Source organism: Punica granatum, chromosome 5, assembly GCF_007655135.1.
Source record: "Punica granatum isolate Tunisia-2019 chromosome 5, ASM765513v2, whole genome shotgun sequence".
Classification (NCBI taxonomy): Eukaryota; Viridiplantae; Streptophyta; class Magnoliopsida; order Myrtales; family Lythraceae; genus Punica; species Punica granatum.
This window is the reverse complement of record NC_045131.1, coordinates 26,824,841-26,838,585: the sequence shown is the minus strand read 5'-3', so window position 1 is coordinate 26,838,585 and position 13,745 is coordinate 26,824,841. Positions and strand designations below refer to the sequence as shown.

The 13,745-nt window shown below is 38.8% G+C and overlaps 2 protein-coding genes across 3 annotated transcripts; both read right to left on the bottom strand.

The window, feature by feature from the left end:
• Positions 1–3,522: 3,522 nt before the first annotated feature.
• On the bottom strand, positions 3,523–5,997 carry LOC116207062 (cell division cycle 20.2, cofactor of APC complex-like). Its single transcript, XM_031539922.1, has 5 exons — positions 5,556–5,997; positions 5,144–5,410; positions 4,777–5,046; positions 4,116–4,688; positions 3,523–4,020 (listed from the first exon to the last, which is right to left on the bottom strand). The coding sequence occupies exons 1-5, from the start codon at positions 5,682–5,684 to the stop codon at positions 3,877–3,879; spliced, it is 1,383 nt and encodes a 460-aa protein (XP_031395782.1). The 5' UTR covers positions 5,685–5,997; the 3' UTR covers positions 3,523–3,876.
• A 3,429-nt stretch (positions 5,998–9,426) lies between these two features.
• LOC116206783 (cell division cycle 20.2, cofactor of APC complex-like) lies at positions 9,427–12,311 on the bottom strand. 2 transcript variants are annotated; one of them, XM_031539588.1, is made up of 6 exons: positions 11,863–12,311; positions 11,456–11,725; positions 11,079–11,348; positions 10,362–10,955; positions 10,169–10,259; positions 9,427–9,994 (listed from the first exon to the last, which is right to left on the bottom strand). In XM_031539588.1, the coding sequence occupies exons 1-6, from the start codon at positions 11,998–12,000 to the stop codon at positions 9,951–9,953; spliced, it is 1,407 nt and encodes a 468-aa protein (XP_031395448.1). In that variant the 5' UTR covers positions 12,001–12,311; the 3' UTR covers positions 9,427–9,950. The 2 variants fall into 2 exon arrangements, with proteins under 2 accessions (XP_031395448.1, XP_031395447.1); XM_031539587.1 differs by having other exon boundaries at positions 9,427–10,259.
• Between the last annotated feature and the right edge of the window lie 1,434 nt (positions 12,312–13,745).

The following is a 13,745-nucleotide window of genomic DNA, read 5'->3' as shown; positions in this document are numbered from 1 at the left end:
TGCACATACTTAATATGTATATATATACATATACATTTATATGTATACATATATCTTCAATATTGTATGAGCGCCACAAACCAAGTATTTCCATAATAACTAACATATATATATGTACATATTTCATATATTGTGACATGCATTGTATAACGTTTTCATCGCGAAAATAAGTTTATCACCATAAGTTATAAATTATTGTGACTAAACGTTATCTCGTCATAATATACTCGTTAAGACAAGTTTATTCTAACAAGACCCGTAACAAATTATCCGCTATTTTCGTGACAAGAAATCTTATCTGTTATTGTGAAATATCATATTTATCTCCAATATCTTCTCCATCAGAGCTCAATTCATGTAGCACAAATTTATAAGAAATTGAGATCGATTAAGGTGTTAACCGTTGATTTTTTTTTTTTCACTTTGATTAAAGTTGAGATTGAGCAGATCCAATGTCATTCCAGTTTGAATTTTGGGGCTATATATAGGATATTGGGAACGGACACCACGTCATTAGGATGTTTAGGGCTTTTTACGAATACGCACACCTCGGCAGGATTTTCGGCTACGAGACTTTCAGAGACATGAGTGATTCCGGAATCGATAGGCCGGTGATACAAGATGGGGAATCAAAAAATTGAACGAGGAATAATTTATATAAAGACCAAAAAAAGACCAAAAAAAAATATCTCATGTAAAAATAATGTTACGTAAAAATGATTGAATACCAGTACATGAATAACTAGTATTTTCGTAAAATGATGGAAATTGATAACGATGTTATATACACCAAAAAAAATCAATTTTTTTGTAGTTTCACTTCGGTGAAATGATATTATTACAAAGGAAAAGTGTAAAATATATCTCAACTTGAAATCATATTATTTAATCAAGTTAATTACCTAAAAAAGCACGATCTTTATATTTTTGTATTAATATTACACGACCTTTGAAAAATAGTACAAAAAGATACGACATTTGTATTTTTTTCTAAATATAGCTCGACCTTTAGAGAGTAGCATATAAAGACACGACATTTGCACTTTTTTTAAGGGCAAATTACCCAATTCCATGTTTTCACTTTTCTTTCAAATCTATCATATGCTTCTAAAATTGTCAAAAATATCTCACGGTTTACATTTTCTCCAAATCTATATCGCCGTTCTATCCCCGTCAACATTTAACGGTCTTACCACTATGACCCTTTTATCCGGGACAGATTTGAGAAAAAAATAAAACTATGAGATATATTTGAAGAAAAAAATTAAAATCATATGTAGATTTGAGATAAAGTTAAAACCATGAGATATATTTGGAGTCTACTAACATTTCATTAACGGAAAATATAATGTCGGGATAGATTTGGATAAAAATATAAACCTTGTAATATTTTTGACAATTTTAAAAGTATATGATAAATTTGAAAGAAATGTTAAATCATGGGATATATGGGGTAAAAATTTCCTTTTTTAAAATATAGCATGATCTTTAGGTTTAGTTAGGCATTTAACATAATGTAAACTATTCAGTCAAATTGTAACGTAACGTAAAGCTAATGTTGCCAGGTGACAGAACATGATTGGACGAGTAAACCTCATACGATTGGATAATAACAGCTAATATGGAGCTAACGGTGTCAGGTGCCACTCATCCAATCATGTTGTGCTACATTGCAACGTTAATTCCTGCTAGCTATTATCATTACAATTTGGTGAAATAATTTACATTATGCTAAATGCACAACTAAACATAAATGTCATGTTATATTTAGGAAAAAGTGTAAAGTCGTGTCTTTATTTGCTACTCTCCAAAAGTCGTACTGCATTTAGAAAAAAATGTAAAGGTCGCGCATTTCTGTGCTATTTTTCAAAGGTCATACTATATTTAGAAAAAAGTATAAAAATCGTGTTTCTTTTACGTAAGTAAACCTATTTACTCTAAAATATTATTCGTTATTGTTATTAGATCAGATATTCCAAACATGACCTAAATTGTTTTATAATTGAAATTTGAATCCGAACTGAATTTATGAAACATTAAGGATATTTTCGTATTTTTCTTTTTGGGTAGTGATATTTTGTTTGTTTCACTTTTGTGATTCATGGTATTCTTATCAAGTAGTTCTTCAAAATTAATTTCAACTGCCTGGAACTCGAATTTTTTAGCAGAACTTAGAACCTGAGACCAATTAAGGTGTTATCGATTTTCTTCAGGCTTGATTGATTAGAACCAATATTACTCGAGTTTGAATTTCCGGGTATAGGAAGCACAGTAAACGCCTTTGCTATCAGTTACAAATTTTGGCTATGACACTTTGGCCTTCCGGAGAGGCAAGTGCTCTTAGATCTGATAAATTGAACATACAAGATATGGGAATCGAAAATTAAAAATGAAATATTTCTACATGTATCGGAAATATATCACATGTAAAAGTTAATGTAGTCATAAATGATTGAGCTCCACCCCATGAATAACTCGTATATTTTTTATTGATGGAAACAGATAACAACGTCATATACATCAAAAAATTAATCTTTCTAGTATAGAGAGAACATGCCAAAAAATCTTTTCGAGATGGAGCTCCGAAAACTGCAATCTCATTTGTATTGTTAATGCAATATCCTGAACAGACTGCTCAGCCCCGCCAGCCATTCCGAACTTGCGCAACTACGCCTACGGGTGTGCGTGGGCGTCCATAATGTAGGGCTTTCTTGCTATGAAAGCAATAACCCTTACTTCCAACACAAGTCAGACCGTTTCAATACCTAATATTATGTTCGAATGCAGGCACAATAATACAGGAAGCTTCATTGAGATTGAGATGGGCCTAATCGGGCTTGGGAAGGGGTCCGCTTCTTCTATCTCACAGGTTAGGTCATCCTTCGGAGCCAGGAGGTTCTCCCAGCATATGTCTAGTCCCGTTCCACACCGACTCTACCATCTCGAGCAAGATAAGCTTAGGGTCGGGCATCAGATTGAAGGCCCCGGAAGCCGGAGTGATCTTGGCTCCTATGGTACATTTGCAGGATTCAACATATTACTATTGCGCGGCATTATATGGCATCTGTATGATCGGTGACAAGCACCTTCCATTCAACTCTTCCAGGACAGTCTCCAAAGGGAGCATGTTCTTGGACTCAGTGCACCTCCTACGGCAGAACATTTGGATGGGAATGCTGACTTAAAACTGACAGAAAAGACCGTCTCCACCGAGGCGAAGCTCGGTTTTTTTTTTTTTTTTTTTTTTGCTTTGTGATGGTACCAACCAATAGCACTGCATTGCACACGGCAGCTTTGCTCAGATGGATCACTTGATTGGGTTCGATACACATGAGAGGGATCTCCAAGCCCACTGATTGTACCAAGTTCGATATAGTTAGTCCAATGTTCTTGTCTCTGCTAATTAGCGTGTTGTTTGTGTTAGCTGCGTACATGAACATGTACAGGAATAAGATATTCCTCCATGGGAAGATCTAATGAGATGGAAATGAAATATGAAAATTGGTTTGAGAGAGAAAGATGAGCAAAAAGAGATATATATGCATTCTTATGGTCAAGAATACATTAACTGTCAGGAGATCTTTTACGTGGTTAGCCACAATATGTGACTACAGCATAATTATGATCTGTACATCGGCAAAATTTAATTCCCGAGTGATGGTGGATTTGTTGCAGCTCCAGATTCAGGACCAATTTGTTATCCGACGAGCATCTCAATCTACGAGTTGTAGATAGCGGTGGATTTCTGGTAGCTCTTTGAGGACTTGATCAGCGGATGCGAGGAAAAAGTTCTGGGTACCAAATGCTATCCGACGAGCATCTCCGCCTACAAGTTGTAGATAGCGGTGGATTTCTAGTGGCTCTTCGAGGACTTGCTCAGCGTATGCAGTTAAAAAGAGTTAAAGGTTCTGCGTTAGCTTTTCGAGCAGCTTTAGCAGCCAGTTCAGGATCCCCAAACACATTCCAAGTTCTAAGAGTCTCATCTGCTGCTACCGATGCTACAACGCAATTATCCGGGCTCTGAAAGGAGAAAAAAAGTGAGTGATGAGAAACAACGTTTGACTACACACAAATAATCCAAGCTGGCCAGGTTTTCTGCTGATCAGAGTCTTTACCTGAGCCATGACAAGAACTGTAGAGTCGTGACCAGTCAGTTCCACCATCCTCAGCATTGACGGGTACTTCCACAGTGTAAGCTGGTTCTGAGGAAACCCGTGACAGCTGAGCAGCTCACGCTCATTCTTGTTCCACAGCAGGGCGCACACTTGAGACCCCGTATCGACTGAGTTCAAACAAGCCCCAGTGTCCATATTCCAGAACTTAATGCATCGATCTCCACCACCTCCACCGGAGGCCAGCAGGCTCCCCTGGAAAGGGCACCAAGCGAGGGCTTTGACAGCGTCTCTGTGTTCCTCAAGCCTATGGAGCAACCGGGTTGATGAAGCCATGGAACGGTCCCATATGAGGAGGCGGTTATCGTCCCCTCCGCTAGCCAGTTGTCGGCCTGAAGCAGACCATTTAAGCCCGCAGACCTCCTCAGTGTGCCCTTTGAACGTCTCAACATTGTGGGATCCTACCCTCGTATCGTTGTTAATAATCTTGCCATCCATTCCTCCAGTCGTTAGTATGTGATTGTTCCATGCCAGTGACCCGACGCGGGATCTATGGCCTCCTCTCAAAGTTCTCAGCTGCAGCAAGGCAACAAGACAACTCGTCAGCTGAAAACTGCACTTCGGAAATGTCCTGATAAAAGGATTAAGCAAAAGTGAAACTAACCAGTGCATTAGCAGTAGAATCCCATAACTGCACTTCAGCATTGTTCAAACCGACAGCAATGTCGGTTCCATTGTGAGCCCAGCTAACGCTGGTAACAGGGCCGATCTCGTCCTCTACAGTTACAAGTTCTGAGGTGGAGCCACTGGAAACATTCCACAAGTAGACCGTGCTCCCAAGGGCCACTGCAAGCACATTGGCGTTTCCCCAATCCAATAGGTTGAGATGGTAGTCGTCCACGAGGTCCGGAGCATCCAGTTTCCTCTCCCAACTCTGTTTACACTCAACCCAATGAGACGAGTTGTCAGCACACAGACATTGCATTCCAAAGGAAAGGAAAGACTTCGGATGAAGCTTGAGAGCCACAAACCTTAGGAATGAAACGGCGGGGCTTCGAGGGCGGCAGAGGGGAAGTGAACTCACATGGAATCGGCTTGACGGGGGTAGGGGACTTATTCTTAAACTCCAGAATTCGGGTCCTATTCATGTTGCAGGCCTCGGCAAGTCGCTTCCTGTATGCCTCACTCGATACAGTGCGTCCCGCAGGGTTCTCCTCCCCCTCCTTGCACCCTTCAGTCAGCATGTAATGCGCATAAGCGAAGTCCATCGCCGACCGATTCGGGATGAATCTGTCCAACTGAAGCGCAAAGCGATAAAAGATAAGAGGCTTAACTAGCAAGAATTAAAATCATCTCAGCGCCAGCAGAATAATTAATTAATTAATTTAAGAACAAAAAGAGAAAGATCAGTTGCATTGCAGAAGAACCCAATCGAGTACTTACGTTCTCTGGGTTCCCGGACCGGGGGTTTCTTCTTCTGGGGAGAAGGCGGTGGTCTTGAAGTGGGCATCGGCAGCGAGGCCGCCTGGCTTCGTTCAACGAAGGATCACCCGATGATGATTCTGCACCCATGACAGACAAACACAAAAACAACGAAAAACGCAAAACACGAAAAGCAAACAACGAAAATTCACCTAGTACGGAAACAATAAACAAGAAGACAGACAGACCCTGCAGCTAAAGGTTCGCCCTTCACGAACGAAAGCAGAGCATCTATGTATAAATTGAGAGCGAGATATCAAACAGAAACCCTTCGAGTAGAAGAGAAGAGAGGAACCCTTCGAAATCGAAATCGAAATCGAAATCGAAATCGAAATTGAAATTGAAATCTTCGTCGAGCAACACTGCAGAGAGCGAGAGAGAGAGATTGAATGGGAGGAGGACGAACGAGGGGTTCTTCTACCGCAAGCAACGGCTATATTTCCATATAGGAGACGCTGGAAATTGGTAGAGACGGCCTTTTCTTGTTGGGCTTTATTAATGGGCCTGACCCAGTGAACCATTCAAAAGGAAAAATTAGAAAAAGAAATCAGAAAAAGAAAACCAAAGTTTTAAATATTTAAAATATATCTCCACTTGCACCAAAATATATATATATATATATATATATCCACTTCAAATTATATTATTCAATCTAAATTAGTATCAATTATTCATTCTTACTCTTGGATATTTTGGACACCGGTATTCATTAATAATTTGAATCCGATCTTAATTGATGAAACATTATCGATATTTTCGTAGTTATGCACATAAAAGATATAACAAATTTCAATTTAGTATATCAGAGTGAAATAATTAAGAAATTTAATTTAAAACTTAAAATTAAGTAAAAATATTTAATATTATAATTAAAAAGAATAAAAATAATTCAAAAATCATGATTTCCAAATAATTTAACATAATATACTTTACTCTTATGTATGTAAAATTATTTCGAATTTTAACTTAGTATATTAGAGGAAAATGATTTTATTATTGTAATTAGAAAGAAACTAATACAAAAACATGAATTTTGAAATTATTTAATGTTATATATTTTACTATCTTTTGAAAAAATTATACTGAATTTTAATTTGGTATATTAAAATGAAATGATTTATCCATTTAAATTAAAACTCAAGTTGAAGTTCTCACAACTAATTACTTACTCCAAAATGTAAATAGATTTTTAGAAAATTAATGAAATTTTAAATTTTCATATAGAAATAAAAAAAAATTGGAATTAAATTGTCCCATTTTTTCAGAAAATTAAATTATTTGAGTTCAAAATACTAAATTTATGATTGATATTATTATTTAGAAGATGTGAGATTTAGAAATCAGAGAGACTTTAAAATTTTGATGTTAAAAATTTAAAAAAAATTTAGAAATTACAAATCTAATTATTTTCCTTAATTTTAATTAAAATAAGCATATAAATTAGATTATATTAATTTTTTTAGAAAGTATATAAATTTAGATATTTTAAGTATTTTAACAGAGTTAGTTCACTTTGTTATATTTAATAAATATTTTATTTAAATGTCAATTTGAAAAATATCAACAAATGAATTATAACCTTCTTAAAATTTAATTTAATTAAATGATACAAATTAAAATCCATTACAAATGACAATATCGCACAAAGTGCGGGTAGATTGATTAGTTTTCCATAAGGACAAAGACCTCAGCCCAAACTTGAACCGGACAAATTAACATGAGCTCTCTATCGCTAGCTGAGAAAATTTTATATAATCTTACCTCAAATGACAATGACGTGACGAGGAAAAACCAATAAAAATTCTTTAATGAAAAATAATTATGACAATTATTCGAGTGATTAGCACCAAGTCCCTAATTTCATACATTTTGATTGGTGCTTCATTAAGCCACGTGGTGAGGTAGGATCACCCAATATTTTCTCAATACTAGTCGATACAGATTGACACTGGATCCCTCAACATGGCATTGAATCTATTCAAATGCCTAATATATGGTCGTGTTCTTTGACTTACCCGATATATCGCATAAATCTAATACACAGTTGCTCAACAACATGATTGTCGTAATAATTTAATTAATGTCACTAAAATACTACGAAACTTGCCATTTTTGAGCAATTACTCTAGAAATATGGTATAATCAAGTAAGATAATAAGTACACAATAGCTGAAGAACAAAATGATCGGGAAACTTCGCTCTTGAAGTGGAAAGAAATTCCTATCTTATCTCGTCACATGGTGTAAATAAGAATCAAGTAGAGTACAATAAATTTCATAAATGGGGTGCTAATCATTATGGGCAATTGTCATAAATGTTGCCAATTGAAAAAAAAAATTATTAGTTCTTTCTCATTGCATCATTATAAGATAGAAAGATTTTTTCCCTTGGAATATGATATATACAAGTGTGCATATCTCTTTACGTTGTCCATGTCTTGAAACATTAATCCTATAATTGCAAGAATATCAAGGAAGACTGCAAATCTCTCTATATTTGTCCATATATCTCGACAAAATAGTCCTCGAAGGCAAGAACATGAAAAGATTGCAAAAGAAGAAGGTAATTGTTTTTAGAGAAAATCATCTTGTCATATCTTTTTTTTTTTGGCCCAATCATCTTGTCATATCTTGAAGAATCATTCTTATAATCAGTCCTTATTGGTTTTGATCAGGATTTGTTAAGGCTTACAAGAAAATTAGTATATAAATACCATCCGCTTAACGCTGCAAGTTCCATCAACCCTCTCTCTAATATAATTTTGGGTGAAACCGTTAGCTCTTATCACCATGAGCCACTCCAGCATATCCGTTGCTTTGTTCGTCGCAGTGGCATGCAGAAGCTCGGAAACTTCGAGATACCCGAGAGAAAGCAACTGCTTTCAATCACGGCGCTGTTATTGCCAGGTTAGGTTCATTCCAAGGAATAAGGCCAAATGTGCCACCACCAGAACCAGTAAACACCAGAGCTATCTCTTCACAAGCTCGGAAACTACGGGATATCCTCATAATGGAAGCAATTGCTCACAATCATGCCGCTATTATTGCCAGGTCGAATCCATCCCCAGGAATAAGGCCAGATGTGCCTCCATCAGCAGCAAAAGCAACTGCTTTCTATCACGGCGCTGTTGTTGCCAGGTCGGGGCCATCCCCGGGATTAAGGCCAGATGTGCCTCCACCTGCAGCAGAACAGAAGCTCGGAAACTAGGAGATATTCGAGGGAAAGCAACTGCTTCCAATCACATCGCTGTAATTACCAGGAGCGGTCCATCCCCAGGATTAGAGCCGAATGTGCACCAAGCGCATAATATTATTTGATATATGCATCTTGTCATGACATTGATCGAGCCATGATCAACAAATTATATTTCTTTTGGGTATATCAAATGTCATTCTTTGATCGCTTGAACATCTAATTAGGACTTGATTATAAAGTACTCATTTTATAATTTATATATAATTTATTTATTTCCTCTGGATCATCAGTTTAACTTGATCGGAATGTGGTGGCAAGGCCAGTTTGCTTCTCGCCAGATTACCATACAATTATATTAGTCCTTTAACTACGAAGATGATATTTAACACATTTCCAAAATGGAGTTTGAAATAGAGGCACTTCCTTTAGAGGCTTTTATGTTGTCGGGAATGCAAGAATTTTTAACTTAAATTGGTGTTCTTGTCCCTGCGAATTAGCTTGTGGTGTTTGTGCTAGCTGTGTACATGAACATGTACATGAATTAGATGCTATTCTTTTTGGTTTTTCGTGTTCTTCCATGGGAAGATTAATTAACGAGATGGTACTGAAAGATGAAAATTGCATTGAGAAAGAAAGATGAGCAAAACGATATATATAATGTATATATATGCATTCTTATGGTCAAGAATACATCGACTGTCAAGATCTTTTACGTGGTCGGCCACAATATGTGACTGCAACATAAGAATGAACTGTACATCAGCAAAAATTAATTCCTGATCAAGAGGCGGTGGGTTTGTTGCAGCTCCGGATACAGGACCACTTTGTTATCCGACGACCATCTCCGTCAACAGATTGTAGATAGCGGTGGATTTCTTTCTGGTGGCTCTTTGAGGACTTGTTCGGCGGAACCCCGAATGTGTTCCAACTTCTGAGTCTCATCCGATGCCCCGATGCTACAACGCAGCCACCCATCCAGGCTCTGACAAACACAAAAAGAAAGAGCAAGCAGAAACGAAAAGGGAACAACGAAAATTCACCAAGAACGGAAACAATAAACAAGAAGATAGACCCTGCAGCTAAAGGTTAGCCTTTCACGTAGAAAAGCAAACAATGATGAGAGCTCGATATCAGATAGAAACCCTTCAAAGAGAGCACCTTTCAAAGATTGAAATCAAAATCCTTGTCGGGCGCGCGCTGCAATACTGCACGGAGAGAGAGAGAGAGAGAGGGATTGAATGGGAGGAAGACGAGGAACAAGAACATCAGTTGTTCTTCTGCCGCAAGCAACGGCTATAGTGGTGGACTCCGAGAATTTGTTCAGCGGATGCGATTAAAAAGAGGAAAAGGCTCTGGGTTAGCTTTCAGAGCAGTTTTACCAGCCAGTTGAGGATCCCCGAACACATTCCAAATTCTAAGAGTTTGGTCTTCTGCCGGTGCTGCCGATGCTACAGCGCAACCATCGGGGCTCTGAAAGGAGCAAAAAAAGAGTGAGCGAGAATTGAAACAAGGTTTAACTTTTACATGAATTATCCAAGCATGCCGGGTTTTCTGCTGATCAAGAGTATTTACCTGAGCCAAGAAAAGGGCTGGAGACTCATGATCAGTCCGCTCCACTATCTTCATCAATGACGGGTACATCCACAGAGTGAGCTGGTTCCTAGGAAGCCCATGAGAGCTGAGCAGCTCGCGCTCGCGCTCATTCCTGTTCCACAGCAGGGCGCACACTTGAGACCCCGTATCGAATGAGTTCAAGCACTCCCCGGTTTGTGTATCCCAGAACTTGATGCATCGGTCTCCACCACCTCCACCGGAGGCCAGCAGGCTCTCCTGGAAAGGGCACCAAGCGAGGGCTTTGACTGCGTCTCTGTGTTCCTTAAGCCTGTGGAGAAACGGGCCGCCGGTTGTTGATGAAGCCGTGGACCGGCGTCGGTCCCATATGTAGAGGAGTTTATCATTCCCTCCGCTGGCCAGTTGCCAGCCTGAATCAGACCACTTAAGCCCGCATACCTCCTCCGTGTGCCCTCTGAAGGTCGCAACAATGTTTGATCCTACCCTCATATCGTTGTTAATAATCTTACCATCCATTCCTCCGGTCGTTAGTATGTGATTGTTCCATGCCAGTGACCCAACGCAGGATGTATGCCCACCACTCAAAGTTCTCAGCTGCAGCAAGGCAACAACAAGATAACTCGTCAGCCGAAAAATTCACGAGCAAATAAATTTAAATTCTAGAGCGTCAACTTTGGAAATATATCCTGATAAAATAAAGGATTAAGTAAAACTAACCAGTGCATTAGCAGTAGAATCCCAAAACTGCACTTCAGCATTGTTCAAACCGACAGCAATGTCGGTTCCGTTGGGAGCCCAGCTAACGCTGGTAACAGGGCCGATCTCGTCATCTACAGTTACAAGTTCTGAGATGGAGCCAGTGGAAGCATTCCACAAGTAAACCGTGCTCCCAAGGGCGACTGCGAGAACATTGGCGCTTCCCCAATCCAATAGGTTGAGACGGTAGTCGTCCGCGAGGTCCGGAGCATCCAGTTTCCTCTCCCAACTCTGTTTACACTCGACCCAGTTGGATCGAATGAGACGAATTGTCAGCACACAGACATTGCATTCCAAAGGAAAGGAAAGACTGTGTATGCAGCGTGAGAGACACACACCTGAGGAATGTAACGGCGGGGCTTCGAGGGTGGCAGAGGGGAAGTAAACTCAGGTGGAATAACTGGCTGGATGGGGGCCGGGGGCTTGTTCTTAAACGCGAGAATTCGGGTCCTATTCATGCCCAAGGCCTCGCGCAGTCGCTTCCTGTAAGCCTCATCCGACACGAAGCGCCCAGCCGGGTTCTCCTCCTCCTCCATGCACCCTTCAGTCAGCATGTAATGTGCGTAAGCGAAGTCCATGGCCGACCGATTCGGAATGAATCTGTCCAACTGAAGCGCAAAGCGATAAAAGATAAGAGCCTTAGCAAACATTAAAATCATCTCAGCGCAGCAGACAATTAATTAATTTAAGAACAAAAAGAGAAAGATCAGAGTTGCATTGCAGAAGAACCCAATCGAGTACTTACGTTCTCTGGGTTCCCAGACCGGGGGTTTCTTCTTCTGGGGAGAAGGCGGCGGCGGTATTGAAGTGGGCACGGGCAGCTTGGCCGCCTGGCTTCGTTTGACGAAGGGGAAGGATCACCCGGTGATGATCCTGCATCCATGACAGACAAACACGAAAACAACGAAAACGCAAAACACGAAAATTCACCGAGAACAGAAACAATAAACAAGTAAGACAGACCGACCCTGCAGCTAAAGTTTAGTCTTTCACGAAGAAAAGCAGAGCAATTATGTATAAAATTGAGACCGAGAAACCAAACAGAAACCCTTCGAGAAAAAGGGAGCAGAGGAACCCTTCGAAATCGAAATCGAAATCGACAGGAACCCTAAAAATCGAACTCTTCGTCGAGCAACACTGCACAGAGAGAGAGAGAGAGAGTCAGAGAGAGACACAGAGAGAGAGAGAGAGAGAGTTTGAAATGAGAGGAGGACGAACGCGGCAACGGCTATACTCTCACCGGCCCTTTCTCGTTGGGCTTTATTAATGGGCCTGGCCCAGTGGACCATTAAAAGGAAAAATTAAGAAAAGAAATTAGAAAAAGAAAACCAAAGTTTTAAAAATATAAAATATATCTCCACTTGCACCAAAATATATATAAAAATCCACTTCAAATTATATTATTCAATCTAAATTAGTATCAATTATTCATTCTTACTGTTGGATATTTCGGACACCGGTATTCATTAATAATTTGAATCCGATCTTAATTGATGAAACATTATGGATATTTTCGTAGTTTCACTTTGGTAATCCATAGTATCTAAGGGTGTGAGGATTCGGGTACCCTTTTTTTCACTATACTCGGACCCTACCCTGTAGGGGAAATGTTCAAAGATATTGGAACCGAACCCTACCGTGTTGGAATCTCAAACCAAAACCTACTCGAAACCTGAATTATACTATAAGTTTCAAATACTCTGTTGGAACCTGTAATTTTTTTTTTCTTCAAGCACAATAAATTAAATAAATAACTAAAATTGAAAAGATCTCATTCACAATCGCGCAAAACAAATAATTATCGACATAGAGTAAATCCACATAACTAAAGGATTATATAACTCTCCATAAAATTATATAACAAAGCAAATACGCAATTAAAAGATTATATAGTTATTTAACAAAAAAATGATGATAGAGCTCTTCTTAATAGACAAAGCAAATAAGCTCTCATTAAGATTTTATATCTACTACATCGCACATAAAAATTATGTAAATATAAAATAATTTTTTTTAAAAAAATATAGATCCCGGGTTCCGATTTCGTAAATAACCTGAATGTTAGAATCTGAATCGAAACTTATTTTCACCGATTCCTTAAATTACTATTCAAACTCTACCATATTTTCAATTGGAGTTACCCGAAACTTAACCGAACGGGGAGGTTCCAATCTGTTCCGAATATATCCGATATACATGCAAACCCCTAATAGTATCCTTGGAGACGAGTCTATTAAAATTAATTCCTATTTTCTAATATTAGTTTTATCTCGAATGTCTTTTCTGTCGGAACTCGATTCATGCAGCAGCCTGAATGAGATCGAATAACGTGATATCTATTTTCTTCGCCTTTTGGTTAAACTTGAGATTGGACAGAACCGACTTTACCCGAGTTTGAATTTTGGGGGAAAGGATAGCACAGTACCCCGCCATCAAGATGTTTTGGCCTTTTACGAAAATGCCTGCTTTTTACGAAAATGCCCACCCAGTGACACACCTCTACCATCGGTTACGAGTTTTGTCTATGAAACTTCCGTCTTCCCTAGAGACAAGTGATCTTAGAACTGATAAATGGACCATACAAGAATCAAAAATTAAACGAGAAATAATTCTACAGAGACTGGAAAA

What these genes read in the sequence shown, in the direction of transcription:
- LOC116207062 (XM_031539922.1), bottom strand. Translation starts at nt 5,684, where the DNA reads ATGGGTGCAGAATCATCATCGGGTGATCCTTCGTTGAACGAAGCCAGG. An exon ending in GGTCCGGGAACCCAGAGAAC is followed by an intron (nt 5,411 to 5,555) that starts GTAAGTACTCGA and finishes TTTGCGCTTCAG; the next exon opens with TTGGACAGATTCATCCCGAA. An exon ending in CCCGCCGTTTCATTCCTAAG is followed by an intron (nt 5,047 to 5,143) that starts GTTTGTGGCTCT and finishes GAGTGTAAACAG; the next exon opens with AGTTGGGAGAGGAAACTGGA.
- LOC116206783 (XM_031539587.1), bottom strand. Translation starts at nt 12,000, where the DNA reads ATGGATGCAGGATCATCACCGGGTGATCCTTCCCCTTCGTCAAACGAA. An exon ending in CCCGCCGTTACATTCCTCAG is followed by an intron (nt 11,349 to 11,455) that starts GTGTGTGTCTCT and finishes GAGTGTAAACAG; the next exon opens with AGTTGGGAGAGGAAACTGGA. An exon ending in ATTCTACTGCTAATGCACTG is followed by an intron (nt 10,956 to 11,078) that starts GTTAGTTTTACT and finishes GCCTTGCTGCAG; the next exon opens with CTGAGAACTTTGAGTGGTGG.